Source organism: Gastrolobium bilobum, unplaced genomic scaffold (genome assembly GCF_033153095.1).
Source record: "Gastrolobium bilobum isolate Gb01-03AN ecotype WA unplaced genomic scaffold, APGP_CSIRO_Gbil_v1 utg12113, whole genome shotgun sequence".
Taxonomy (NCBI): Eukaryota; Viridiplantae; Streptophyta; class Magnoliopsida; order Fabales; family Fabaceae; genus Gastrolobium; species Gastrolobium bilobum.
In genome coordinates, this window is record NW_026896539.1 from 203,885 (window position 1) to 231,688 (window position 27,804).

At 35.7% G+C, this 27,804-nt stretch overlaps 1 protein-coding gene across 1 annotated transcript in view; it reads right to left on the reverse strand.

The window, feature by feature from the left end:
- The window catches only part of LOC133300340 (protein NUCLEOLAR FACTOR 1), a 38,477-nt gene extending 10,913 nt beyond the window's left edge, over window positions 1-27,564 (reverse strand). The window contains exons 1-15 of the mRNA XM_061499861.1: window positions 27,450-27,564; window positions 26,899-27,079; window positions 26,179-26,317; window positions 24,977-25,100; window positions 23,632-23,729; window positions 23,438-23,554; window positions 22,545-22,625; window positions 19,323-19,507; window positions 18,672-18,744; window positions 15,801-15,860; window positions 13,513-13,551; window positions 13,322-13,410; window positions 11,030-11,094; window positions 9,060-9,106; window positions 6,589-6,648 (exon numbers count right to left, since the gene is read on the reverse strand). Coding sequence (XP_061355845.1) covers window positions 6,589-6,648; window positions 9,060-9,106; window positions 11,030-11,094; window positions 13,322-13,410; window positions 13,513-13,551; window positions 15,801-15,860; window positions 18,672-18,744; window positions 19,323-19,507; window positions 22,545-22,625; window positions 23,438-23,554; window positions 23,632-23,729; window positions 24,977-25,100; window positions 26,179-26,317; window positions 26,899-27,079; window positions 27,450-27,537 — 1,446 coding nt within the window. The 5' untranslated portion in view covers window positions 27,538-27,564. The remainder of the gene's footprint in view (window positions 1-6,588; window positions 6,649-9,059; window positions 9,107-11,029; window positions 11,095-13,321; window positions 13,411-13,512; window positions 13,552-15,800; window positions 15,861-18,671; window positions 18,745-19,322; window positions 19,508-22,544; window positions 22,626-23,437; window positions 23,555-23,631; window positions 23,730-24,976; window positions 25,101-26,178; window positions 26,318-26,898; window positions 27,080-27,449) is intronic.
- Window positions 27,565-27,804: the final 240 nt, after the last annotated feature.

Sequence of the window (27,804 nt, forward strand, 5' to 3'; positions counted from 1 at the left end):
AGGTAGAGGAAGGTTCCATGGTAGAAGCAATAGAGGAGGCAGAGGTAGAGGCCGCAATAATATTCAATGTCAGCTATGCTACAAATTCGGACATGGAGTTCAAAGTTGCTGGTATAGGTTTGATGAAAACTTTGTGCCTGAATTCACCTCATATGATTCTCCTCAATTCCTTCCATCACCTGAGCACTCGTATCAAAGGTCTTTCCAGTATAATAGACCACCTAACGCTAGTCAGCCTCAAGCACTATTAACTACAAATCAACCTCCTCTTGCAACTTCACATGTCACTCCACAACATTGCAATGTCACTCTACAGTCTCAAGGACAAGGTCTCTTACCTACTCCCACAAATATGCAGACACTAGAATGGTATCCGGATTCTGGTGCCTCTCATCATGTCACTGCCAATTCTCAAAACCTGATACAAAGCACACAACTATCAGGTGCAGATCAGGTTTACATAGGAAACGGCCAAGGTTTGCAAGTGAATGCTATGGGTCATTCCTCTTTCTCTTCTCCACTCCAACCACACACCTTCCTTCACCTAAACAATTTGCTTCTTGTTCCCTCTATAACTAAAAATCTCATCAGTGTGAGTCAATTTGCTAGGGATAACAATGTGTTTTTTGAATTTCACCCTTTCACTTGCTGTGTAAAATCTCAGGTATCTCATGAGGTGTTGCTGGAAGGTGCTTTGGGAACTGATGGTCTGTACCGGTTTCAAGGAGTTAATCTTACCTCCGTCCCTAGTCTTCCATCAAGTCAACTATGTGCTCCTGTTGCTCATCTCAACTCTGTCTCTAGCAGTTCAAAAATCTTGTCTACTAGTTGTAATAATTCAGTTTGTAATAGTCCATTATCCACTGATGTACTCACACAAAACACAGCAAATAAAGCTATTAGCTCTACAAATTCAGTAGGATCACACTCTCTGTACTCTCTTTGGCATTGTAGGTTGGGCCATCCTCATACTGAGGCATTAAATTCTGTCCTTAAATCGTGTAATGTTCCAATTCCTAGTAAATCAGACATTACCTTAACTTTTGTTCTGCTTGTTGTTTGGGAAAAATCCATAGATTACATTATGGTCCATCCACCAAAATATATGAAAAACCTTTTGATCTTGTCTTTAGTGATTTATGGGGTCCAGCACCTGTCAAATCTACTATGGGTTTTACCTATTACATATCCTTTGTAGATGCTCACTCTAGATATACTTGGGTTTATCCTCTTAAACAAAAATCAGAAGCATTGACTGTTTTTAATCAATTCCATGCTCTTGTATCCAATAACTTCCAATCAACCATTAAAGCTCTTCAAACTGATTGGGGTGGTGAGTTTAGACCATTTCATCAACATCTTAAAAATTTGGGTATAGTTCACAGAGTTGCATGTCCCCACACTCATCATCAAAATGGTGTTGTGGAAAGAAAACATCGTCATATAGTTGAGACTGGCCTTACCTTACTTGCTCATGCATCCTTACCCATAAAATTTTGGGATCATGCCTTCATTTCGGCTGTTTATCTCATTAATTCTTTACCTACTGCTGCCCTGAATTTTGAGGTTCCATTCCTAAAATTACACAAAATAGTACCTGACTATAAATCCCTTAGAGTCTTCGGTTGTGCTTGTTTTCCTTTCCTAAGACCATACAACAACCACAAGCTAGACTTTAGGAGCAGTGAATGTGTCTTCCTTGGCTACTCTCCCACACACAAAGGATATAAGTGCATGAACTCTTCTGGTCGATTATTTGTTTCTAAGGATGTGCTCTTCAATGAGTCCAAATTTCCCTATCCACTTTGGTTTGATCCTTCTCCCATTCCTGCCTCCACACCTTCTCCCTCCCCTGTCCTCAACGTGATACCTCTAGTAACATCAAGCCAGGTTGCTAATTCCGTGCAGCAGTGTTCTATCCCAAGCTCTCAAGCATCCAGCAGCAACACCTCCTCACCTGTGCAGCAGTGTTCACCTATTTCACGGTCTTCAGAGTCCAGCTGCAACACCTCCCCACCTACATGTCCTTCAGACCCACCTGTCTCTTCTCCAGAAATATAGCACTCAAGCAGCACCGTTTCTGCTTCTCAGTCATCCTTGCCTTTGTCTACAAGTCCAGGTTTTTCTCCTATCTCCATCTCTCTTAGTCCTTCTTCTTCCTCTACTTCTGGGTCTGAATACATCCCTTCTGGACCTCTCACCAACTCACCTACTCACTCTATCACTACCCGGTCTAAGACTGTTCACAACCCACAAGTTTTTTCCACTTCCCTTGAACCTGTTACAATCAAACAGGCCTTGGCTAATCCTAACTGGCTGTCTGCTATGCAATCTGAGATGAATGCACTGCATGCTAATTCCACTTGGTCCTTGGTTCCTCTTCCTCCCAACCGCACAGCTATTGGTTGCAAATGGGTTTTCAGAGTTAAAGAAAACCCAGATGGTGCTCTAAACAGATATAAGGCTCGGTTGGTAGCAAAGGGTTTTCATCAGCAGGCTGGTTTTGATTACACAGAGACCTTCTCCCCTGTTGTTAAGCCCATTACAATTCGAACCATTCTCACAATTGCCATCTCCTTTGGCTGGACACTGAGACAACTTGATGTCAACAATGCCTTTCTCAATGGCACTCTTGAAGAGGTGGTCTACATGCAACAGCCACCTGGGTTTCAGTTCTCCAATAAATCACTGGTATGCAGACTTCACAAGGCCCTTTATGGGCTCAAACAGGCACCAAGAGCTTGGTTTGATAAGCTCAAAACTTCTCTACTGAATCTTGGTTTTGTTGCCAACAAATGTGATCCCTCCTTGTTTATTTACAGGAAGTCAGCTCATTGTGTTTTTCTCCTAGTTTATGTTGATGATATCATCCTCACTGGTAGTGATTCAGCATTCATTCAGTCCCTTATACATAAGCTGCATTCTGAGTTCGCCCTTAAGGATCTTGGGAATCTAGATTTCTTTCTTGGTATTGAAGTACAGAGAGCTTCCTCTGGTAAATTACTTCTCACTCAGACCAAGTATATTAAAGATCTTCTTCATCGAGCTCAAATGGCAGAGGCTAAGGGAATTTCCACTCCTCTTCAATCTGGATGCAAACTTTCTAAATATGGGTCTAACTACTACTCTGATCCTTCCTTCTATCGTTCCATTGTTGGGGCTCTCCAGTATGCTACACTCACTAGGCTTGAAATCAGCTACTCAGTCAACAAAGCATGTCAGTTTATGGCTCAACCTTTTGAAGACCATTGGGCTGCTGTCAAAAGAATTCTACGTTACTTAAATGGCACTTTACATCATGGTATGCTGTTACAGCCATGCAATCCCAGTCACTTGTTCTCCATCACTGCCTTTTGTGATGCAGATTGGGCCAGTGACCCTGATGACAGGAGGTCTACTTCAGGTGCATGTGTTTTCTTTGGTTCTAACTTGGTGTCCTGGTGGTCCAAGAAGCAAAATCTGGTTGCTCGCTCAAGCACCGAAGCTGAATATCGCAGCCTTGCTCTAGCTACAGCAGAGGTTTTATGGCTCAAGTCTCTTCTCACTGAACTTCACGTTCCATTTACTACTCCTCTAATTCTTTGTGATAACCTGAGTACTGTCTCTCTCTCCCATAATCCTGTTCTGCATGCACGGACAAAGCATATGGAATTGGACATCTATTTTGTTAGAGAACGTGTTCTTTCCAAAGATATCAAGGTCTGTCATATTCCAGCTTTGGATCAAGTTGCTGATACTCTCACCAAGAGTCTTTCTGCCACACGGTTTGCTGTATTGAGGGACAAACTCATGGTGGTTGATTCCTCTTCCTATCTTCATCCACCCTGAGTTTGAGGGGGCCTATTAGAATAGATAAAGGTGTACAGCTGTACAGCTGTACACAAAGGTCATTATTGTAATTAGCAATCTTCTCAGTTTTAGAAAACTGATTATAGTTGTAACTGAACTGGATGACGTGGCAATAGTTGTTGTGTCTATATAGTCTATCGTGTAACACCTATTCAAAGAAGTGAAAAATACTATTCATTCTCTCTCCCTCTTCATCTCTTCTCTCTCTCTGATTTCTTTGATAGAGGGAAATATACCCATTTCCACTACACAAATAGTTCATTGGCGTCGTTAATGGATTAGTTATTCTAGAATACCACATATGCCTCGTACGTTGGACAAGTTCTCCATTTGGCTGATAGGGCCTATCGCGAACACGACTACAACTAAGACACAAAGAACCTCCACGACAAGATCGCCATGGAGGTGGAATAGGCAAAGGCTTATCCTCCGAAAACCCCAGAAGGGTTGGAATCTTCCCATAAGGCCTCTCTTCACTTTGAGAGTTCCCATGATTACTACTCTCGCCCGATTCAAAGGAAATCCAAATGGCTCTATTCCTAAGGTTATTCCAACACTCTATAACAAGAAGAATCTCATCTTTAACCTTAATCTCACCATCTAATTCCTCTATTTTCACCATCTCAAGAGAAAACAAATAACCAAGCAATGCTCACCACTCAACCCACATAACAAGAACAACAACCCACAGACAATCTAGAAAACAAAGGAGTAAAGATAAAAAGGAAAAGCTATACAAATAGAAAATCTTGAAGAAGTCTTGTAAAGGCAGCGAAGGTCAAGGAAACAACACCTATTCGAAGAAAAATTTCAAATTTGAGAAGAACTCAAGTAGTGTTTCCAGAATACAAGGGAAAAGGCAAAACTTGAAGAAAATTCAAGGATTCTTTGAAAAGAAACAACACTTGAAGATGCTTTAAGTCAAAAGAAACAAGGAATGGAATAAAAGGAAGAACTTTTTAAATGGTGGAGAAGAGAAGATTTCCCTCTTCTATCACCCCAGGTTCATTTTAGTTTTGGGGGAAAAAAGGGAAGTACAATCCCTCAACCACAAGCAAATTCAAATCGACGGTAAGATTAAGGACAACACAGTAATTTTACTAAGGGATATAGCAAGAAAGCTTGCAGCCGTCAAATATTTCTCATGATAGCACGTTAAAAATTCAAAAGATTCTCCTAGCTCAGAGCGACGCGTGGCCAAACCATCTATCAAACAATTGTCACAGCAGTTGAAAGGACAACGTACAACATGTATCCTATCGCGTCAACCGATCAGCCTCCAAGATGCCCAACACAATCAAAAGCTGTGGAGATCCACTCAAAGTAAGGCGGTTAGACCTAATTCTTCATAAGTTCACCCAGCAAACCATGCAAATCAAATGATGCTCAACATATAACGACCATACACTAAAATGCTTTCATACAAGTAGTAGTCGATGGTCATAAACTAGTCAGTTCGTATTCTAGCTAGACACATATCACACAATAGGTGGCCAAACATAGCTTGTATACATTTTGGCACTCTGACTTCGTAGACTCCCAAGCTGGGAGCTTTTGTTCTGAACCAACCATGCATTCCTAAAGTGAGACAAATGTTAACTCACCACATTGAATCTCACTCTCCATGCACATGCACCTAATGTATCAGATGAGGATGTTTGCCTCATACCTAGTAGGACCCACAAGGGCAAAAATGATTACAACTCCCTTCTCACTTATCATTGGAAAATATTCTCCATTTACTATACGTACCCTCAAATAGCAACAGACAATTAAACAACAAACACAAGAAATACTTCTATTACTCAATCATCCATTGGAGATCAACTCCAATTACAGACTTCATGACAGATTAAGAAAACAGAGCATCAACAAGCTCTTAACCATTTATACAGACTCCATAGCTACACAAGACCTTAATAAAAGTAATAATGCAGTAATACCAATCAAGCAACAGTATACTACTAACAGGAAATTACTAGACTCATACGAATCCCCGCAGAATCCATAGCTACTATCCAATGGACAGATGATCTCCTCCTTCCATGGAATTCTCTTGACTACCTCAAGAACTCAGCAATTGAGCACCACGCTCAGTAGCTCCACTCTCAATATTTTTGGGCCCCTCTTTCTCTGTGTATAACTGCCTTATAACCTCTCCTCCTTCAATGAATCCCCTCCCCACATTTTCTCCCATGACAAACTTTCATTCCTCATTGCCTTCTACTATTATATTACCATTCTCCCCAACCAATCGGGCTTTCCTCTTCCTGTGATATACTTTGTCAAATGGGCGTAAAGGCCCAACAGCCTCATACCTAGTAGGACCCACAAGGGCAAAAACGATTACAACTCCCTTCTCACTCATCGTTGGAAAATCTTCTCCATTTATTATATCCCTCTTCAACCATTGAAGGGATGCCCCATTGCACACCTACTCACCTTGTTAATCTGTTGAAATACACCCTCAAGAGCCACCGTGCCCAACACATCCCCCTAGTTTTCAGCCTTCGACTGAGACCCACCTACAGTGACATTCCCGTTGAGAGTAGATTTATATTACTGACTCACAAGATCACTATTACACTGACATATTTTATCCCAAGAGGTAAACAAACTCATTTCCATTACAAAAATAGTTCACTATGGATCAACTTGACCTTAACTGTATCACAACAGTATAAAAGAACCACATGCAGATCACTTATTCAAGTAGCCAATTATATTGAGAAAGCATACTTGTCGTATGTCGGGTAACACTTTGTGTAGAACACCTTTATATTCACATATCAGCTTCACCTGAAGATACCAATAAAAAAGATTGACGATTTTAAAATTAGACACAGTGTTATTTTGAATGGTGTTGTGATAACCCAAGAGAAATAATAGTATTAAAATAAATAATAATAATAATAGTGTATACCCTTATGTGTATCATTATATTATGTTACATTGGGTTTAGCATAAAGTGATGTTATAGGCATTGATATATTTATTGGTTATCATTGATTCTTACCCGTGTATCATTATTTGACTATAAAACTATAACGTTAATTGGTGGTATTTTAGTTTATAACATTCAGCATTTATTGTTGGTTGTCATTTAATTTGTAACGTTCAACATTTATTTTTATTTAATTTTGTAATCATTAAGATATATTAATGATAATTAAAGTAATTATGATTACCATTAATATTACCTGCAATTAATTCTATTTTTCCGTTACAAAACCTAAGCTATAAATAGGAGCTTAACCTAACAAACCAAATCAATTTCATATTCTCTCTAAGTCCCTTGCATCTCTCAATTTCCCTTCTCCTCTTCTCCTTTTTCTTCTTATTCTCAACCCTTTCAAATTCTGTTGCAATTATTTCCCCTTAGCTACCAACTATGCTTCCCCTCACGAATCATTTTTTCCCGAGGAAGCCTTCAAACATGGAGTTCAGGTAATCCTAATCCTTAGGATGCCATAGGTTAGTTTTATTTGAAATTTGTTATATCGAATCCTAACCTTTAGGCATCATAGGATAGTTTTATATAAAATTTGTTATATGTAATCTTTGATCCTTAGGGTATTATAGGTCAGTTTCTTAAGGAATTTGTTATATGCAATTCTAACCCTTAGTTAATCCTAGGTTCATTCTATATGAATTGTGTTGGACTTGGAAATTTTATTGGATTCAATCTTAACCTCTAGAAAATCATAAGTTAATTATATATGAATATTGTTGGGTAACTTGGGTTTAACCTTGATCTCTAAAAATTCACAAGATTAATTATATAATTATTTTCTTGGGTATTATCCAAATTCTTTAATGATAATAGGTAGAGATGCTGGATAATTGATTATATGTTGTATTAAATTTACCTCTGATAAGATGTTGGATAATTGACTATGTGTGATATGAATCTTACCTTTGATGGGAAAATTATGATACTCTTGGATAATTGATGTGGAAATTATGATACTCTTTGAGGAAATTTTCCAAGTATATGGTTTGTGACAAGATTGAATTTCCCTAACTGTATGTAATAAGATAATAGTGGGAAGATAGCTTTTGATATGGTACCTCCTGAAAGTGATGAACACAACCTTTGGACTTTATGCCTATTATGTTATATGGTGTGAAAATTATGTTTATCCGTTCTTCTCAAAGTGGTACCTGGCAACAGGGTTTCCTAGGTTACTAGTAGAAACTTCGTGGAAAGATGTGCACACTAAGGATTTGATATTTTGATGATGGCCAAATTTGGGGTTTCCTAGGTTACTAGTAGAAACTTTGTGGAAAGATGTGCACACTAAGGATTTGATATTTTGATGATGGCCAAATTTGATTATGCCTGGCTGGCAACAGGGTTTCCTGGGTCTACCATGGTTCTCTTCTCACTAAATGAAACTAAATAAGATCAATAATGGAAATGGCACACTTGGATTGATGCTTGAGTTGATTATAATGAGTATTTAAGTTATGATTATCTTTATTGTGTTTTGGATTGGGATTGTCAGTTTTTGTTGATTGTTTGTATTTGTGTTGTGCAATGATCCTTCAAGGGAGTAGACCTCAATGAAGCAAGTTGCAAAGGTTGGGGCTAGCAGTGGGCAGTAAGAATAACGTCTCAGACATATCAAGCTAGTCCTAAATATTACAATTTTATGCTTGGATTTAATAAATGTATAAGACATATTTTAAGATAAACCTTAGACTCTGGTTTAACATTTGAAATGTTAATATTTATGATGAATATATTTTGCTATGAGAGTATGATAAATTTAGCCTTGCACTTGTTCGTATTACATATGCGACAGTAACATTTCCCTAAATTGGCTTTAATTTAGTTTTGCATTAATTATGTGCTCTTAATAAATGATTGCATATGATTTTTGACAGTTATGTTATTATAAGAATATTTTTAAAAATTATTAGAAATTTGGGGATGTTTCGGCAGTAATTGGTTAAGCCAAAAAAAAAAAAAACAGGCAGACACTTTTTTGCAATTTCCATTTCATAACAAGGAATATCAACAATGCCCTTGTGTTAAATTTTATAAATAAGAACAAAAGACTATTAAATAGTAGGGAAAAATTGATAGATTTTGATGTGGTGAGAACTTTTCAGTCATGCGTCTCTAAGCCCTCCATGATTGAAGGTGGGCATAACCCTTAAACCCAAGAAAAAGTATAGAAAGTGCAATCAGAAATGTTGCATACCTTCCCTTCATAATTAAAACACTGATGATTGAATGAAGCATTTATATCTGCAACAAGGAAATGTAGAGGTTATAATATACCTGGCCGTGTTTCAATAATGCAAGATAGAAACTCTAGATAACTCAGCACCATTTTAAGCACGTGAAATGAACCATAGGTTAACCAACCATCCTCCTCCAGTAAAGGAAGATTCAAAAACTAAAATTTCAACGATGTTCTATATTAGAGATGTTCTACACATGTGCTACTTCTGCTAGTCATAACTAGTTATAGGTTGCTTCAGCTTCTAACAACAGAATTAGCATTAGTAAGTGCTATTTATATCAGAGTCTGTTCAAGCAGACTTGTAACTAACTTAGGATTCAGTTCAGACAGTTGTTTCCAACTGTTATTAATCAACTCGATAAATATGACAACCCATCACAGAGTTCATTAGATGAATAACATTACATGATTTTACAGAGAACACTCTAAGTCTTTCTCTCGGCACTTTATCATTTTTTTTCACTTTCTCACTCAAACACAAAAGTTAATATTCTATAATTGGAAACAGATTATCATGGTGATTTTCATGTAATTCAAATGGATATAAACTTCTCACAAAGGCAATGAATCACCATGTCAAGCAAAGAAATATTCATTCTTCCAGTAAATTAACATCTGCCCTGTTACGACCCATATTATATAAGTCAGGCTTTGTAGTTAGGTGGTTAGGTTGTCAGGAGCAGTTAGTCCCTTGTCTATATAAGGGCAACATTCTTTCTGTCATAATCATCTTTGAGATTGCTTTGTAGAATTGACTGAGGAGTATCTAGTGTGAAGGGGAGTGCCCCTTGAGAAGAGCTTGCTCTTGAATTTTGTGGGTGTACTCTATGCTGTTAATCAAATAAAGAATTGTTTTTTCCTTCATTTCCTTTCCTTTTCATCCTCCTCTCTCCCCTATTTCTGTGATTCTTTCCTTATAATAATCTAGGGTCTTAACAATAGGTCCGACCTGCCGGATCTTTGAAGGGGCGAACGCAATGGGAGGAGCTTTGAAGAATTTTAGAAATCATATCAAAAAGAAGACCAGCGATTCAGAATTCAATGAAAAGTTGCAGAAAATAATAAAGATTCTTGATAGGCTGATGGAGAAATGGGAGACACCAATATGCAAAATGAAGAATCATGATTTTGATGGAACTCAAAAGGGAGACACCAATAGGTTGGAAACTCTTGTAGTTTCCAAGCCAAAAATGGGTACGCCAACATGGAGATAGAAGGTGAGTTTCATGATTTCAAGATGGTGAAAACATTGGTGAAGATGCAAGAAGTAGTGGCTGCTGCAGAAAAGGAGAAGATGCCATCTTCTGGAACCAAGAAGATGCATAAGTTTGAAGATCTGTTGGGGAAGATGCAAGAAGAGATCAATTCAATTCCAGAAATTGACGCCCAAAAAGGGGAAACAGAAGAAGAAAAAAGAGGCAGATCTCACATGTTTCTTAATGAAAAAGAAAAAATGTTTCCACTATCGAAGTCAGCCTTTATGAGAGTTGGTGGTGAAAAGATAGAGCTTGGTGGCACCCTGAACAAAGAAGGAACAAAAAGTTCAGATAAGGCGCTAGAGAAGACCGAAACAGAAGCAATGGAGAAGCAAGCTGTAAGAGATCCTCCTGCGTCTCCGCCACCGCCGGAGCCGCCTGTGTGGAAGGTGGTTTGCAGGAGAGATGAGTGGGTTCAAAAGAAAAAAGAATGTTGCCCTTATATAGACAAGGGACTAACTACTCCTAACAATCTAACCACCTAACTACAAAGCCTGACTCATATAATATGGGTCGTAACATGCCCCATTTATTAAACAGAATAAAATGAAGAATGCAAAGGCCTGTGTTCAACAGATAACATATGGCTTTCTCTATCGAAGGTAAATACAAAAGAATCATGCAAATTTGTTCTCGAACGACTTGGCCACAAGAAGAAAGGTTCAATACCTGGATCAGAATGAAAACCCAGAATTATTGTTTGCCTGTAAAATCTGGCATAATCATCAAGATACCTAAACAAGAAATACAAACTTATGGAACTCAAAATTCTGGTATAGAAAACCAGAAATGTATACCTCACTTCTGATACCTTTGCCTCTAATAATATGAGTGTAACATGCAGTTCATGCAACAAATAAATAATGCATTAAATAAAAAAGCTGGGCAGTCCCTTCTGTGACGTACAATTGAATGAAAATGATAGAGAGAATACAAATAGCATGCGTAAGAGCAGATGTGGGCTTTATCTCTTTGACAAACCCCTCTTCGGCTTAAAAGAGAATTTTTCCAGTTAATATTTTATTGCATTCTTTTGAGTCATAGTAGCATATATACTCATAGATCTCAAATTAATTCAATGTACTGATTTTTCTAGCTTGCACGAACCTAATGAGTGCAGTGTGCATGTCTTCCTGTCTCTCATAGGAAGAAAACAGATATCACATTAACTCTGGAGAAACTTGCTTTTAGCAATTAAAATGTGAAAACAATGCTATCGTACAGTGCTTTAAAGAAATAGTCAATGTCCCCCGAGAAAGCTTCAATTGATATAGCTGTAGAACATACAAGGAGAGTGCAAGGGTTGGATAGCTTATTAATAATTTTAACGGTTAAAGTTATTGTTGAAGATCAACTCTCCTGAGAGCTTAAGCTGCCAGGTGCAGGCACATATGGTTTTATATTTTTAAGAATTATATTAAAAGTAATCACTATAATGGTTTTAAAAGTGTAACATTGTATTTACAGATATGATACGACAGTGACAATCATAAACATGAGGCAATGGAAAAACTCTTAACTCTCTGTGCAAACCACCAATAAAAATATTTACTCCTTCAGATAAATGTGAGAATATGATTAAAGCTCCCAATAAAGTTTAAGTGCCCACACAAGACAATGAATTTATACAAGTGCTCTCAATGACAATTACTTGTTGTGTCTAGGTGCAACTCAATACTTTCCATTGGACATCATTTTATAACATGGGCTGATTGATAAAGAATGCTAAGATGAAGATAAGACAGTTGCTAGTTGCATTTGAAAATAAAAGAATTGAGACAAAAACGATGCTCTACATGTTTTTTTTAAAAAATTTATTAAAGATGTTCTACAAGTTAATGATAATAAATCTAGATTTTAATCTGAGTTTAATTCTTTGGAACCAAGGGTGAAAATATGAAGCATGTTTTACTAAGGAAATAAGAAACAGAGCTAAAAACAAGATATGGTAAAAAGTTACCCAAGAATAAATATTTTCAATATCTAGGGTCATCATCCAAGGAAAAAATGACATTCAAAAGGATGTGAACATAGCAGTTTAGTTGGCTGAATTAGAAAATCAATAGAAAGACGGTATAAGAAACAAAAGTTTCTACTCACAAATACAACTTAAAGTTAAGATCAAATAAAATAGAAATGCTTTAGATATTACTAAACATGGAGATACAAAGATACTATTTCCAAATTCCAAAGAGGAAATTAAAGTAGGAAAATCAAAGAGAGAAGAACAAGAGAAAAAATGACATAGGCATAAGTGATAGCAAAATATAGATGTGGAAAAATGCACTTATAGGATTGAAAGGAACAAGAGAATCATTGTGCAAGGTTCCAACCAGTTACATTAAGTAGTGGTTAAAGCAAATAGCAAGCATGAGAATGACCCTTCTTTGACTGTAGCTTTCCAACAACACCAGCAGCAAAAACATAGGTACAAGCCACATTCAAAATCCTAATAAAGAGCAGGATGCATGATAGAAAATGATTTGGTGGTATATAATCAGTCATAGTTGTTGTATACCATAAAATAAGCACTGAACATGCAAAAGCTACACATGGTATTATGGTATGTACGACAAAAGGGTGGGCGTCAGGAATAGGTCATATTCAAGGCCTCTCATTGGTGTTTGGTGCACACATTTTTTAAAGGAGTCTTCATGCAGATTTGTTCATATTTTAGCCTCTAAGGTTTACTGTTTTTTCTTCGTGTCTCTGTTTAGAAAGATATCTTATCCTCCCTCATTTTAACTTTTCTCAGTTTCTCTATAATATATTTTATTCTGTTATCCAAGAAAAAAAGACCTCAAATTATTTGTTATGTGACAATAATTTTGCCATATGCCAAAATGAAAGAAATGAAAAAAGTGAAAACAAAGATGGAAGAAAAGCATACAAATTTCATTTGATCTAGGGGGAAAAAATGAAATATCAACTTCAATGCAGAAAAGCCAATATAGAATGTACCATGGTCTAATGCGCATAACATCTGTTCCGGTTTGCTTAGACGGTATGCGGTTCAAGTGTTCGATAACCGTATGCACATGAGACCAATTCTGGCAAGTTTCAACAATTAAGAGAGACAACATTGATATTGTAGTCCAAATCATGGGGACAATCAATTTGTTATAATCATTTAAAGAAACATCACTACAAACCTGCATTGCTATTACATCTGCATGATCAATAATCAGAACCTGCTCAGAATAAATGATATACACTTTGTCAATGATGGAACCTAGAATAATGGGTCTTCTAAACAGAATTTACCAACACTAAATGTAAACAAAACCTCCAATATCAACAGTACCAGACATTACAGAGACAATGACTAGTAAACACAACAAAGAAATGACAAGGAAATAACAGTAAAATGACAACACAGGAAGATAAACCAAAGGTCTCAACTCACCCTCAAAGCCAAACACCTAGGCCTCAAGAGATCCTTTCTCAAAACCCCATTCACCATTTGCTTAATTTCAAGCATCCCAGAAACATCACCCTAAACTTCTATATATACTAATCCTAACTTAAGATACTAATGGGTTTAGATTATTTATTATAGGCCCATGAATACTCCCCCTTCAAGATTCACCTTGTCCACAAGGTAACGAAAGAGGTCAAGTAATGTGAAAGAACTTCCAGCCAGGTCCCAAATTTTGAAGCTTCTTGACCACATTGCTAGTTGCAATTTCTTACCCATATCCTTTCAAGAAACTAACTTATGCTTTGCATCTTTGGAATAACTTGGCTAAACCAATCAAGATCCGAGTGGCCAACTTAGAGGGACCCAAGTCATCTGCAATTTTCCAAAATGGTAAGCAACCATTCATACCATCAAATCCAGCATTTGCACAATAAAGAAAGAAATTGTTGGCATCAAACCTAAGAACAGGAAGCCTTCCTTCGCGTGCATAGGATTTAAGAGAAGTGTCGATGACCCCAGAAACAAGGTTTTCTCATTGACCACAAACCTTATGGGACCCGCACTCCCTAGGATGTTGATGTTGACCAAGAACCTGTTGCTCCTCATTTTCTGATCCTCGTTGTTGTCGTTTTCCTTGTTCTTGTTCTTCTGCAGCACCGTTTTCTCCAAAGCGCTCTTCTTCAACATCTCGTGGCCTTCTCTTTTGAAATTTAGCATAAACCTAGATGTTTCTTTTCTTGGATTAGGGCCAACGCTCAGTGAATTTCCCCAACCAAATATGATCCCTTTTGAATGGAGTTAGGCCCATTATGATTCAAGCCCATCCAATTGGCATTATTCCCTTCTATTATTCCTGACTGAATTATGGGCTACATTATTAATGTGGGTTGTGAATAATGACCCTCTCCTTTTGAATTAGGCCCACTAGTTCCTCGGCCCATAGTCCCAATCACCCAACCCAACATCATGTCTGTCTTCGTCCGTGCTACCTCTTGCATCATCGACCGGTGCTCTTCCACGCTCGTCATCAACAAAACCTGAGACCTATCTTGGTCTTCTTCTCTTTCTTCAATCTCTTCTTCTCCTCCTTCAGTTTCATCTTCTTCTTTTGCTTTTTCTTCCTCTGCCTCTTTTTCGACATATTCTTTGGTTTTACGATCTACTGCTTCTTCGTCTTTTTTTTTGGATCTGTCTTCTTCGCTAATATGCTTTTCTGCCTCGCGATCTTCGACGTCTTCTTCTTCAACAACTGATTTTTCTTCTTCTTTTTCTGTTGTGTTTCTTTATTTTCCGACTTCTGTTTCTTTGATTCTCGCTTTTTTTCTTCTACAAAACAAGGATCGATTCGCTCTATTAATGTCCAAATTGTTTCTAAAGTTGATGAAAAGCGTCTTCAACTCAATCCATTCTTTCTTCTACTCGATCCATGCTTACTTCCAATCGATCCAAGATCCTCTCCATTTTGTTCACTCTGTTTTCCATTTCTCCCTTCTTCTTTTTTTATCAGATCTAGATCAGAAACACCCCCTAGATCGGATGTGCTCTGATACCAAATTGATGGAACCTAGAATAATGGATCTTCTAAACAGAATTTACCAACACTAAATGGAAACAAAACCTCCAAATATATTGATATCAACAGTACCAGACATTACAGAGATAATGACAAGTAAACACAACAAAGAAATGACAAGGAAATAACAGTAAAATGACAATGCAGGAAGATAAACCAAAGGTCTCAGGTCTCAACTCACCCTCAAAGCCAAACACCTAGGCCTCAAGAGATCCCTGGAGATCCTTTCCCAAAACCCCATTCACCATTTGCTTAATTTCATGCATCCCAGAAACATCGCCCTGAACTTCTATATATATTAATCCTAACTTAAGATACTAATGGGCTTGGATTATTTATTATAGGTCCATCAGTCAACTTCATGCCATATGATCCATATAGAGGCCAACTACAAATCCAGATAGAATTATAAAGTAAGACCTAAAAATAACAGTAGGGAAACTTACCTCTATGGACGAAAGAAAATCTACATCTTTTTCCTTATTAATCTCAGCCTCTTCAATTTTCTAACATTTAGAAACAATCTCATGTTAGCATATATAAGCAATATATCAGAAAAAATTCAGTATTTCATAAGCTTGAGAAGATTATTAATAAATAAAAAACAATTTCAGTTCATATAAAGGAACAAAATATTCTGCAAAAATTTTAAAATAAATAAATCTATCTTATTTTGCTGGTATTAGAAGTATTGATGGTGGCATAGCAATGGTTTCAGCTCAAAAGCAGAATTCTCAAGAAGAAATGACATGAGAAGTAGCAATTAGCAATTTTAGCAGAAAACGACATTATAATAGAAAATATAGCACATTCATATTTTATGCGCGTGGAATGTAATATACTCCTCCCCGCCTTGCTTTGTTGATGAGCTTTCTCTACTTTTGGTGTTTTATTCTCTTTTGTTTCCTTTAAGAGGATGTCTTATCCTATGCCTTTGTACTTGTCTTCTGTATTAGTGTATTAATATAATTTCTCCACTCAGAAACAAATAATCATACTAACTATCCAACCAAAATATAAGTGTAATATCCCAGAAAAATAATAGTAATTTATAATAACAATAAATTAATAACAATAATAAATTATAAATTAGTAGTACTAAAAATAATGTATATATATACATAAATATATTATTAAGACTAATGATAAATTGTGATTAATTGAATTATTAATTGATTGATCATTTATGCATTAATGTTTGATTGGTAATATTTGATTGGATTATGATGAGTTAGCAAACTTTATTTGATTAGATATGATGAGTCAACAATATTCTGAGTCATAAGAAATTAAGAAGAAAAAGGAAATAATTGTACGAAGCCTATATCTGTAAGGAAAAAAACTCCAACTATAAATAGAGGCCTAACCTAACCCTAACCAATCCTCAGTATTTCTCTTCTTCTACTCTGCTACTCTCTTCTTACTTCAAAATTTTATTTTATTTTATTTATTTTTATTTTATTATTTCCTTTGGTTATCAATCGCTTCTCTGCTCAAATCATTATTTTTCTTTGTACCAAACGAGCTTCTCTTCCCAAATCGCTTTTCTTCTATAAGTTAACAAACATAGAGACTAGGTAATCCTAATTCCTAGAGAGTCATATGGTAGCTTGATATGAATCTTGTTTAATGTAATCCCGATGTTTAGGGCACCATAGATTTGTTTTATATAAAATTATTATATAAAATTTATTGGGTGTGTCATAATCCTTTAAAGGTTTAATAGATTAATTTTATATGATATTTTGTTTAATATTCTCTTGACCTTTAGGAAATAATATATTAGTTTTATATGAAATTTATTATATATAATCCTAACTTTAGTTAATCGTAGGGTAATTATATATGAATATTATTGGGAACTTTATTGGGTTTTAACCCCTAGAAAATAACATGATTAATTATATAATTATTTTGGGAATAATCTTAATGCTTTGATGGTGATAAGTGGAGAAGATAGATAACAAATTATACATAGTATAAATTTTACCTTTGATAAAATGGTGGAAAATTGATTATGTGCGATATGAATCTTATTGAGTAATTGTGGATATTATGATTTTGATACCCTAGAATTAATGAGTAATTGATATGATGATTGGATTTGAGTTTTACTCTGATAGATGTTGGATATTTGAATTATGATATTCTTGGATAATTGAATTTGGAAATTTTACTCTTGGTTAAATTGATGTATGAAAACTATTTGAGAAAAAATTTCAATTATGAGAATTGTGACAAGATTGAATTGATTGTGTGTGATTGTAATAAATAATGGTGGGAGGATAGCTTTGGGATGGTACCTCCTAAAGTGATGAACACAACTTTTGGGCTTTATGCCTTTGATATTACATGATGTGACAATGATGTTTCCGTTCTTTCCAAAGTGGTATCTGGCAACAGGGTTTCCCGGGGTACTAGTAGAACATTTGGGAAGAGGTGTGCACACTAGGATTTGATATTTTGATATGGTCAATTTTGATTATACGTGGATGGCAACAAGGTCTCCCGGGTCACGTGGGTAGACTGACAACAGGGACTCCCGGGTCTACTATGGTTCTCTTCCCACTAAATCCACTAAATGAACTTAATAAAGATTATGAATAATATTTGATTCGATGTGAATATATATTGAAGTTGATAATTTGATGTTATTATGATGAGAATATATTATATATATGATGAAGTTGATATTTGATTCAATTATTATGTAATTATATATTTAATTTGATTACTATATTTGAGTTATATAAATTGCGTTTTGATTAGGATTACCACATTTGCTGACTTTTGTGTTTGTGTTTGTTTGGCTGCAATGATCCTTCGGGGGAAGAGATGTTTAGTAAGTCAGGTTGCAAAGGATGGGGCTAGCAGTGGGCAGTGAGCATAACGATTCAGAGATTTCTAGCTAGCTCTAGAGTTTAATTACTATTTTTATTTATTTATGCATAAGAAATGCTTCTTTCAGTTGAACTTTAATTGTTGGTTTTATTTTTAATGTAATAAAGTTAGCCTTACACTTGTCCCTATACAGCAGGTGCAGCAATAACATTTCCCCAAATTAGTTTTAGATTAGCTTCCGCAATAGTTATAAGATCTTAATAAATAATTAAATGTTATTTTTTTTTGAAAATTTCTCTATTATAGGAATATTTTATTGTTGTTAAAATTGTTAGAAATTTGGGGGTGTTACAATAAGGGATACTTGTATGGACCAATCACAAAACTTGAAATCTAATATAAAAAAAAAGCCACTAGAGTCAAATATGAATGAACAAACTCAGAATAAATGAAATAAGAAAAAAGGAACTGCTTACATTAACCAGGCAAAGCGCTGAAGCAATAATAATGTCTGAGGTATGGAAATCACTAAACAACTTGATTGTCTTCCTGTACAGAACAAAGCATATACAATATATTAGAAATGGGAAAATCAATTCATATTGCATTATGTTTACAAATACAAAGTTTGAGAGAAGCAACTTCCTATGTGTTGAGATAGTAAAGTAATACGCCACATATGTAATTAAACAGAGTATTAATACAGCAAATAATGTAAATCCATTTGTCTGAAAAAAGTTTTAAAATGTTCACAATCATCCATAAAATCATCTTTTTCTAAGAGAATATACAAATATAAAAAGATGCTTTAAATGCAATAAAAGCAATGGACAATGAAAATGGAATAAATAGGGAGTGGGTAAATTAGATTTTCACGAGACAGTGCCCCCAAGACAGCATTAAGGATCTTTAATTCTTTATTGTAGTTTTTCACAGCAGTGTAAGATATTGAAACAGCTCTCTGTGATGACTTAGATTGATATGTTAGATTTATTATAGGTCTTCACACAATACGTTTTAATGAGTATAACAACAGATGTTGATGGAAAACTTCTACAAGCTTCCACATCATGTCTTCGAAAAGGAAAGAGAATAAACAATGATGATCACTATAGGAATGTAATTGCCTAGTAAATTTGATGCCAATCATAAAGTCATCGTCATTATTGCCACCAAAAAGCACTTGAAAGTCAGTTGGTTTGGATGACTTCTGAGGCTTTGCATTTTCAGATTCCTGGCCATTTTCCTTGTAGCCTTCCTGTTCTTCACTTCCAAATTTAGAGGAAAAACGATCCATATGCTCAACATTGACCTGAGGAAATAAACATAATAAAGGACCTTCAGAATTGTTTATCTTGCTCAAGGAAAATGTAATACAATAAGGTAGATAACACTTGCAACAATGAGTCAATGGCACAAACTTGAGCAGAAAGTTACATGTACCAGCAATCAGCAATCATTTCAGTGTACAAGTATAAATGAAGTTTGAATTTAGACATATAGTGCTGGTCTTAGAATTTCACCATCCATGCAAGTTGATATGCATTAGAATCATTAATATGCATACGAGTTACCAAAACTTTAGCTTTAAAGGCCACATCCAACATACCCTCCCCTCAGACATAGTAAAATTATGTGCACCTCCATTCAACTCCCTAAACAAAAGGAGGGTTGAAAGAATGGTATACAATAACAGATGTTGACCTTCTCACATTCTGGACCAACCAAATGCAAGCATAGCTAGCCTGGTGCAAAATTACATTAGAAACAATCTGCTAGCAGACCCCCAATTAACAAAGTATATGTTAGGAGAAATAAGGGGGGCAGTGGGCCTATTGGGCCTGACTCTGTTAATTACGGTAGTTAGAGCCAGTAACAAGCTAGTAGTTAGAGGCTCTTAAGTTCTAAGAGATAGGAAAGAATAACAGAGGGACTGAGGGAGTTCTGTTTTTGGAGAGAGTGAGATTAGAAGAGCCTCTCAAAATTCTTGGGTTGAGAGAGACACTCCATTGTACAAGATTCAGAGTCAGAGAGAGAAGAGAAGCAATACTCAATATAAACATTTGTAAAGAACCAAATCAACCCAAAAGCTTAAGCTATTGGGTGAGGTTACATTAATGGTTTTATATATTTCAACACGCCCCCTCACACGAGAGCCCACTGGGCTTGAAGGGTGGACAATACACAGGCCCACCTACCTGTGCGAACAAACAAATTCCACTTGAAAGAAAGTGGGGGGCGGCAAGGATTGAACCCGGAACACGAGGCTCTGATACCATGTAAAGAACCAAATCAACCCAAAAGCTTAAGCTATTGGGTGAGGTTACATTAATGGTTTTATATATTTCAACAACATTCTATTTCTTCCATGCTCTTTCTACTTTCTGATCCAGTTTCTATTAACTGATATCAGATCTTCCTAATCCAAGGAGTTTTCATGGTAGGCATGGCTGGAAATCTTGGAGCAGGGCTTTGAATGATGAAGATCGACAGCAACCAAAAAGGGATAGATAACTTCAAGAAGCTTGATTCAAGAAACTTGAAGACATTCTTGAAGGAATGTCCCGGAATTCCCATGCAGAGGGTAACCCAACAGACACTACTGCAGGTAGAAGTGCAGCAGGTGGATTGAATAGAGGAAATGGAGACAGATCTGGGGTGTAAAGAGCTGAGAGTTGGTTTAAATCACTTGAGGAAATTGGCATAGGCAACTGGTGTAATCCCAAGAGGTAAGGATGGTTCATCGATGTCAAGTGTGTCAAATGAAGCAGTCTAGGCAACATAATTTATAATTTATGCAAGGAGAACGTCCATGGAGAGTCAAACACCTGTCAATAGTGTTCCCTAACCAGTGACAATGATCACATTGGGGATGAGACAAGATCAACCAGACTTGCGAGAACGACTATGATTGCCACTCTGAGATACAAGGACAGAAGAATCAACCAGAGTAGGAGTAGGACCAGGGGGCACATCCATATTCGATGGCTGTTTGATTGGAACACTTAGCATAGTGGACCATGTGTGTTCAAAGTTGTGACAATAGAGGATCCCAAAATTTGATCACATGTGGTAGAGTACTGCGGGTGTAAACTGTACAAGACCAACAACGTGAAGTAAAAATCCATTTAGCCAAACAAGTTACAGGGAAGAGAGTCATGGTGAAGTCATGCTAAATGCAAAACCCACTAATGGGTTTGCCATGACCATAGCCAAGTCCACTAAATAAGATTCTTCCTCCACCGGGAAAACTTACCAATCTTCTTGTCTATGTAGATGATATTGTTATAATAAGCAAAGGTCTATTTGAGAAAAGACAATTCCAGGAAAGGCTCACTGCAAAATTTGAAATTAAAGACTTTTGAAAGCAGAGGTACTTTCTTGGGAAAGATATTACCTACTCCCAATAAGGTATTTTTATCTCAAAGTTAGTTAGAAAACTTGAGTATAAAGTAACTAATGTCCTTATTGAGTAGAACCACAAAATTGGGAAAGGAAGAGGAGAGTCCCAAGGTTGATAAAGGGAAATACCAGAGGTTGGTAGGAAGATTGCTATATCAAACTCATACTAGACCAGATTTAGCATATGCAATCAGTGTGGTCCGTCAATTCATACACGACACGAGGGAGAGACACTTGCATGCCATGGATGAATTCTCCAATATCTTAAAGCTACACTAGGGAAGGATTGATATTTTGAAAGATTGAAAAAATTGCCCTTACAATTGTATATTGAAGTTGATTATGCAAGATCCATTACTGAGCGAAGATCGTTATAAGATTGTTGCATGTTCCTTTGTGGTAATTTATTAACACAGAGGAGTAAGAAACAAAATGTGATAGCTTAAACAAGCACACATGCAGAATTTATAGCTATGGAGGGATTTGTGAACTACTATGGCTAAAAATTATACCGGATGACCTCAAAGTGAAATACGAAGGACCTATGATGTGATTATGTGATAATAAATCTGCCATTAATATATCTCAAAATCCAATTCAGCACGACAAAACAAAACACATTGAGATTGACAATCATTGTATCAAGGAGAAATTGAATAGCATGCTCATTACTACTCCATATAATCCTTCAAGACTTCAATAAACTAATGTGTTGACTAAGAGACTTCATGAGAGATTTCAAGGCTGAATTTTATAGCATTACACTCTAATCAGTATGTCATTTCATTAACAAACATGTTAATTCAAATGCCCAGCTTAAGAGTTCAGTCGGCACTTCGGAGTCCAGAACATGCATTGACATTGTATGATGTTCAAGTGTCAAGATCAAGGTTAGCTTGACTGCATATTAAAATAATTAATAAAAAACAGAGAGGAGACTAAAGTACCTTATAAGCTGAAGGTGTAAGCTGTATAAGCCTTTTCACAACACGGTACACAATACTTGCTAATGGCAATAAAATTAAAACCTGGAGCACAAAACATAAAAAAAGATCTTACTTATTGTTTACAACATCACAAACTAACATTGAGAAGATCTATTAAGTGTACATAACATTTCTTAAATAGAAGCTTGCTTCTAATTTGAAGTTTACTTCAAGGGAATACCAACTTTATCAATTAAACATAAAACAAAAGAAAAGGCCAAAAGCCTTATAAAATCCACAATGAAGTGTATATGCTAGGAAACCACCTATTACCAAGGTTTATATTAGGAACAAGCACAGAAAGCAATCAAAGAGAATTGAATGATTATGTAACAGATTGCATGAGGCAATCAAGGGAAATTGAGTGATTTGTGTAACTGTAAAGAACCAATCTTATATATTTCAATAGTAACATATTCCAACTTTCTAGTAAGGCAATCAAGGGGAATCAGGAAGGAAAATTGACCTGTATGGCTATAAGAAAGGAGATAGGGAGAAGATCGAGGCAGAAAAATAAGTAGAGGACACTGAGGGAGAGAGCAAGGTCTCTGAAATACCCTTTATTATCCTTTTACGCCTTCAGTCTTTATCTTTCAATGTAATTCTACCACACCGGTACCAATATTCTCAGAGGAATAATAAGTGTTTTGATTCAGTTTCTAACAGTATACTTCAAGGAATACCAAATCTACCAATTATTTTAAAAAATTGCTCGTTTCTCCAAAAGTCAAATAATTCATAGGATTAAGAAATAATGTGGAAAAACAAATTGTAGAGAATTGATTAAAGATTACAAAGTGGCAACTGCAATTATAATCAGAAATCCATCATAAGGAAGCAATATAGACTCAGACCTTAGGACGAGTAAAACCCTGATCTCGAAATCTATCAATATCAGCACTCTCTCCAAGCCTGGTCAATTTGGCATCATTCTTTTTCACGCAGTCTCTAGTTCTGAAGATGTGATTGAGCTGTACATAGTAGTCTCTAAATCAAAGATGTTCAAAAACTCCATAATTTTATAAAGAATGACAGGAAATCTGCTTACAGAATGCATTATGTATGCATCCATGATGCTTATGTCTTCAAGGCCTTTGAGATAGAATGGTCTCTTGTTACAGTAAAGTATATCCCGGTAGCTGCTGCCTGGAACCAATTTAACATGAAGCCAATACCCATAAAATGATTACAAAAAATCAAGGCTGTAAATATATAATACAGTCATGTGCAAAAAAATGCAAATTGACCCATGCATCCCCTATGACAGCAGACTACATATAACAAAAAACTAATACAATTTAAACGAATACCAACTCAACTTAATGAACCTTGCTGAAACAAGGAACACTTCACAGATACCATCTCAACGATTTAATTAGTGATTATCAGTGGGGATACTCATAAATACAAATAAAGAGCTTAATAAAGAAACGCAAAGTAGCATTTAAAAGGTGCATTTTGAGAAAAATATTTGTATCCGATTTGTTCGATCAACTTGGTTGAATGTAAGAAGAAAACATAGGCTTGTTGATGTTGAAAAACTTCAGACATAATTTAGAACACTCTTAAAATACAAATTTGGGATGACTAGAGAACATTTCAATCTAGTTTGCAACGAAAGCGATGTTGTAAAAGAAATTTTAAAATACAATCCCTAACGTGTTTGACTGAAGAATGAGCAGTATATTTTTAGGGAAAAGTGTTTGTCATTTTAAATGACATAAAGTTACGTCATTTTAAAAGAGAGATAGACACAAAATATTTTTTTTATTTAAAATTTAAATTAAAAAAAAATCATCCACTTTCTCTCTCCTATGATTTCCATTTTTTTGTGTCTATCTCTCTCCTAAAATGACATAACCTATGTCATTTAAAATGACAAACACCAAACCCCTATTTTTATCAATTACTAAACAAAATGAATGTCTCATTTTAAACCTTCTATGCATCCTAAACTGTTATTCAGACTTAAATTCAAGAATGAAGATAGAATCTACAGCCATATCGACACAGGCTAGGGTGCCATATTAATTTTCTTTTAAGACTATATCAATTACAAGGTTTTAACTTTCTTAATTTTGTATCATGCAGGATAAAATAAAACCACTATAAAAAATGGGAAAAGCCATTTGCTTCGTCTTTGTTTCACCTTTTGCTATTTCCCTATATCACCAACACAATTCCCTATTAGACCAGAAGTTATTTTAGAAATTTGAAAGATTTCAGAATATTAGAAAAAAACTGTCTCTTAAACGCATCCGTAGAGAAGTGAACATTCAAGATAAACATCTGAGGAAACTAATGGGGAAGATTTAGGCTTTTAAAGATTGACTAGATGCAAATGAGTAAGGTTAAGAGAGTAACTGATTCATTATAATTTAAAATCAACTTACAAAGGGAGACAAATATCTTTTGTTTAGGTGAATACATATCCTTTCCTCCAGATGTCTTGTAGACATCCATCCAGTGCTTGTACAACTTTTCCTTCAGACTATCACAAGAATTGATATGCAAATCCTAAAACAGAAATCAATAGAGAAAAATGTAATATGTACTTGAGACCTTGAGCAAACTGAAGGATGAACACATCTTTTATAAGCTAATGTAAGATTATGAATTTTTTTGGGTAAAATACTATGGTTTTACTTAATATAAAATTACAAGTTTACAACAAAGCCAAGACATGGATGAAGTCAATGATGAGGAAAAAAATTAACATTAAAGGAAAAATTCTTCGTCAAAGATGCGGATTCATATTTTATTTTCACTACAAGGACAACTAATAAAAGTCTCCAAAAATACATAAACAGCACACGTCATCGACTCAATTTACTATTATCAACTCAAAAAGTAACCTTAAAAAAATAATGGGACGCAAGCAAAAAGTCAACAAGTCCTATTTCAAAACCTAGGGGTAAAGGGCATCAAATTTGACCATGCATTTGCAATATCTACTAGTTTTCCCATCTAACACACAACATTATCTATTTGAAGGAAAGAAACAAACAGAAATGGGATGAAAGACCATCGTTCTGAAACAAAGCAGCCACTTTACTGTGTGCCAAGGTGATAAGAACCTTGGGGTGCACCACCCCAAAAGCTAGCTCAAAGAGTGGGAGTATCCAAAGCCTTATAAACCCCACATTAGTTGCCCATACAACCAATGTGGGACTCCAAGTCCCATACCTTGCAAATGGGATCGTAACATTCCATCATGCTCCGCAGCCCCGGCGCCCACCCGGGCTGGCTTTGCGCTAGTCTTTTATTAGCCCCGTGCAAACACTGCAATGCCGGTGTCATCACCTGCACCGCTCGATTGCAATCGAGAGGCATAGTGGAAGACTCTGATACCATTTGATAAGAACCTTGGGGTGCACCACTCGCGCCGCTCGATTGCAACTGGGAGGCATAATTGCCCATACAACCAATATGGAACTCCAAATCCCATACCTTTCAAATGAGATTGATCGACATTCCTTCATGGCCATTGATCGACATATGGCCACAAAATCGTATTAAATTTTTCACTTTCACGAAGAGGCCACTGAAACATGGAATCTAGGATACACCAAAAGAATATAATAACATGAAATACCTCCAAAATATTCTCTCCAGTTCCTGTCCATTTGCAATTTGATATACCAATAGCTGGTATCTCCCAGATAAATTTCCTGTTCCTTTGGTCGCTAATTTCTTCTTGTGATAAATTATGTTCCAAATGTAAATTAAAAGAGCTGCCCAGAAAAACAATATCAGATTAAAGGATGACAAGAAAAATCAAAATCATATGAGCTATGTATAATGGCTACGTAATACAAAAAATAACAATGTCTAGTAACTAGTTAAAATATATCACGAAACATGCAAGAGGTCAAAATCATATATGGTACAATTATAAGAATATTTAACATGGAAATCAATTATGAAAAAGTTTTTAGTGAAAAAAGTATAAACAAAATCAGAGGAGTTTCCTTTCCAATTGCCACAGAGATTGGAGAGTTTAGGTGCATCTTTTAGCCACTTAGTTCTTTACATATACATAATAAGTTTGATTCCCAATAAATGATAACCGTTGATTTGCGGAAATCAACGGTTGAGATTTGGTGTCAAATTTCAAAGTTTCACACCGGTGTCAAAGGATCCTGCCTATATATATATATATATATATATATATATATATATATATATATTTGCAAGGATACTTATCCTAGCCCCCTCCATTCAGTTTTTCTCTCTTCTATCTAATGAATTTCTTTTTCATTCCAAAGTAAAAAATAATTAAAACAACAACAAAAGAATTTTAATGTTAACGAACCTCAAATGCACTGAATCCTCAGAAGTTGGTTGATCATTAATTCCAATATCCTCTTCATCTGAACGAGAAAACTCAACATCACCTTCAGTTTCAGAACCTTCTGTCAGTCCAGTATCATTGTCATCTGGATCTTGCCCCATACTTTCCACTACTTTGCTTCTAGCTGAACCGTTGTCAAACCCTAAGAAAGTAAAGAATAACAACATCACCAAAAAGATATACACAATTGAAAAAGTGGTGGAGAGTGCAGAAATCCAACAGTCAGTCAAAGAGTGGCAGAGCATACAATCAGGAACCAAAGATTAAATTTAAATAATCACGGCCTAACAAAAGGGTTTTACTTAAACTTCGATAAAATAAAATAAAATTAAAGTATAACATCTAAGTAAAGTTCCATAAGTAATACGAAAAAAATTATGAATCTGATCATAAACCCATAATGAAGCCAACAAAAATGAATGATGAAAAACCTAAGGAGTAAAACTTTGCTACACATACCAAATTCTTTTCTTCCACATATATATGTACTATTAAAATATGTTAAGTCAAACCTTCAACATCATGGTCATCCTTCAGCATGCTACGAGACTTAGGGACATCAACATTTTTCCCTTTTTTCACCCTTTTGTCATCTTCCATTTTTTTCTCACTTTTACCTTCTTTCCTTTTCCTGAAAAAGGGGGTACAGCAATACAAATTTTTAATTTTTGGAAAAGCCAAGACAAAAAAAAAAAAAAAGTTTTTATACTAGCATGATAAAATATTTAATCATGTAAACAAGGTAGTAGATTATCATGGACCAGTGTAACTCAAAGTAGACAACAACAAATCAACATCATCATAACCTTGATCTCAAACTAGTTGGGGTCGGTAAAAAGTAGACAAACACACATAAACAGAATTAAT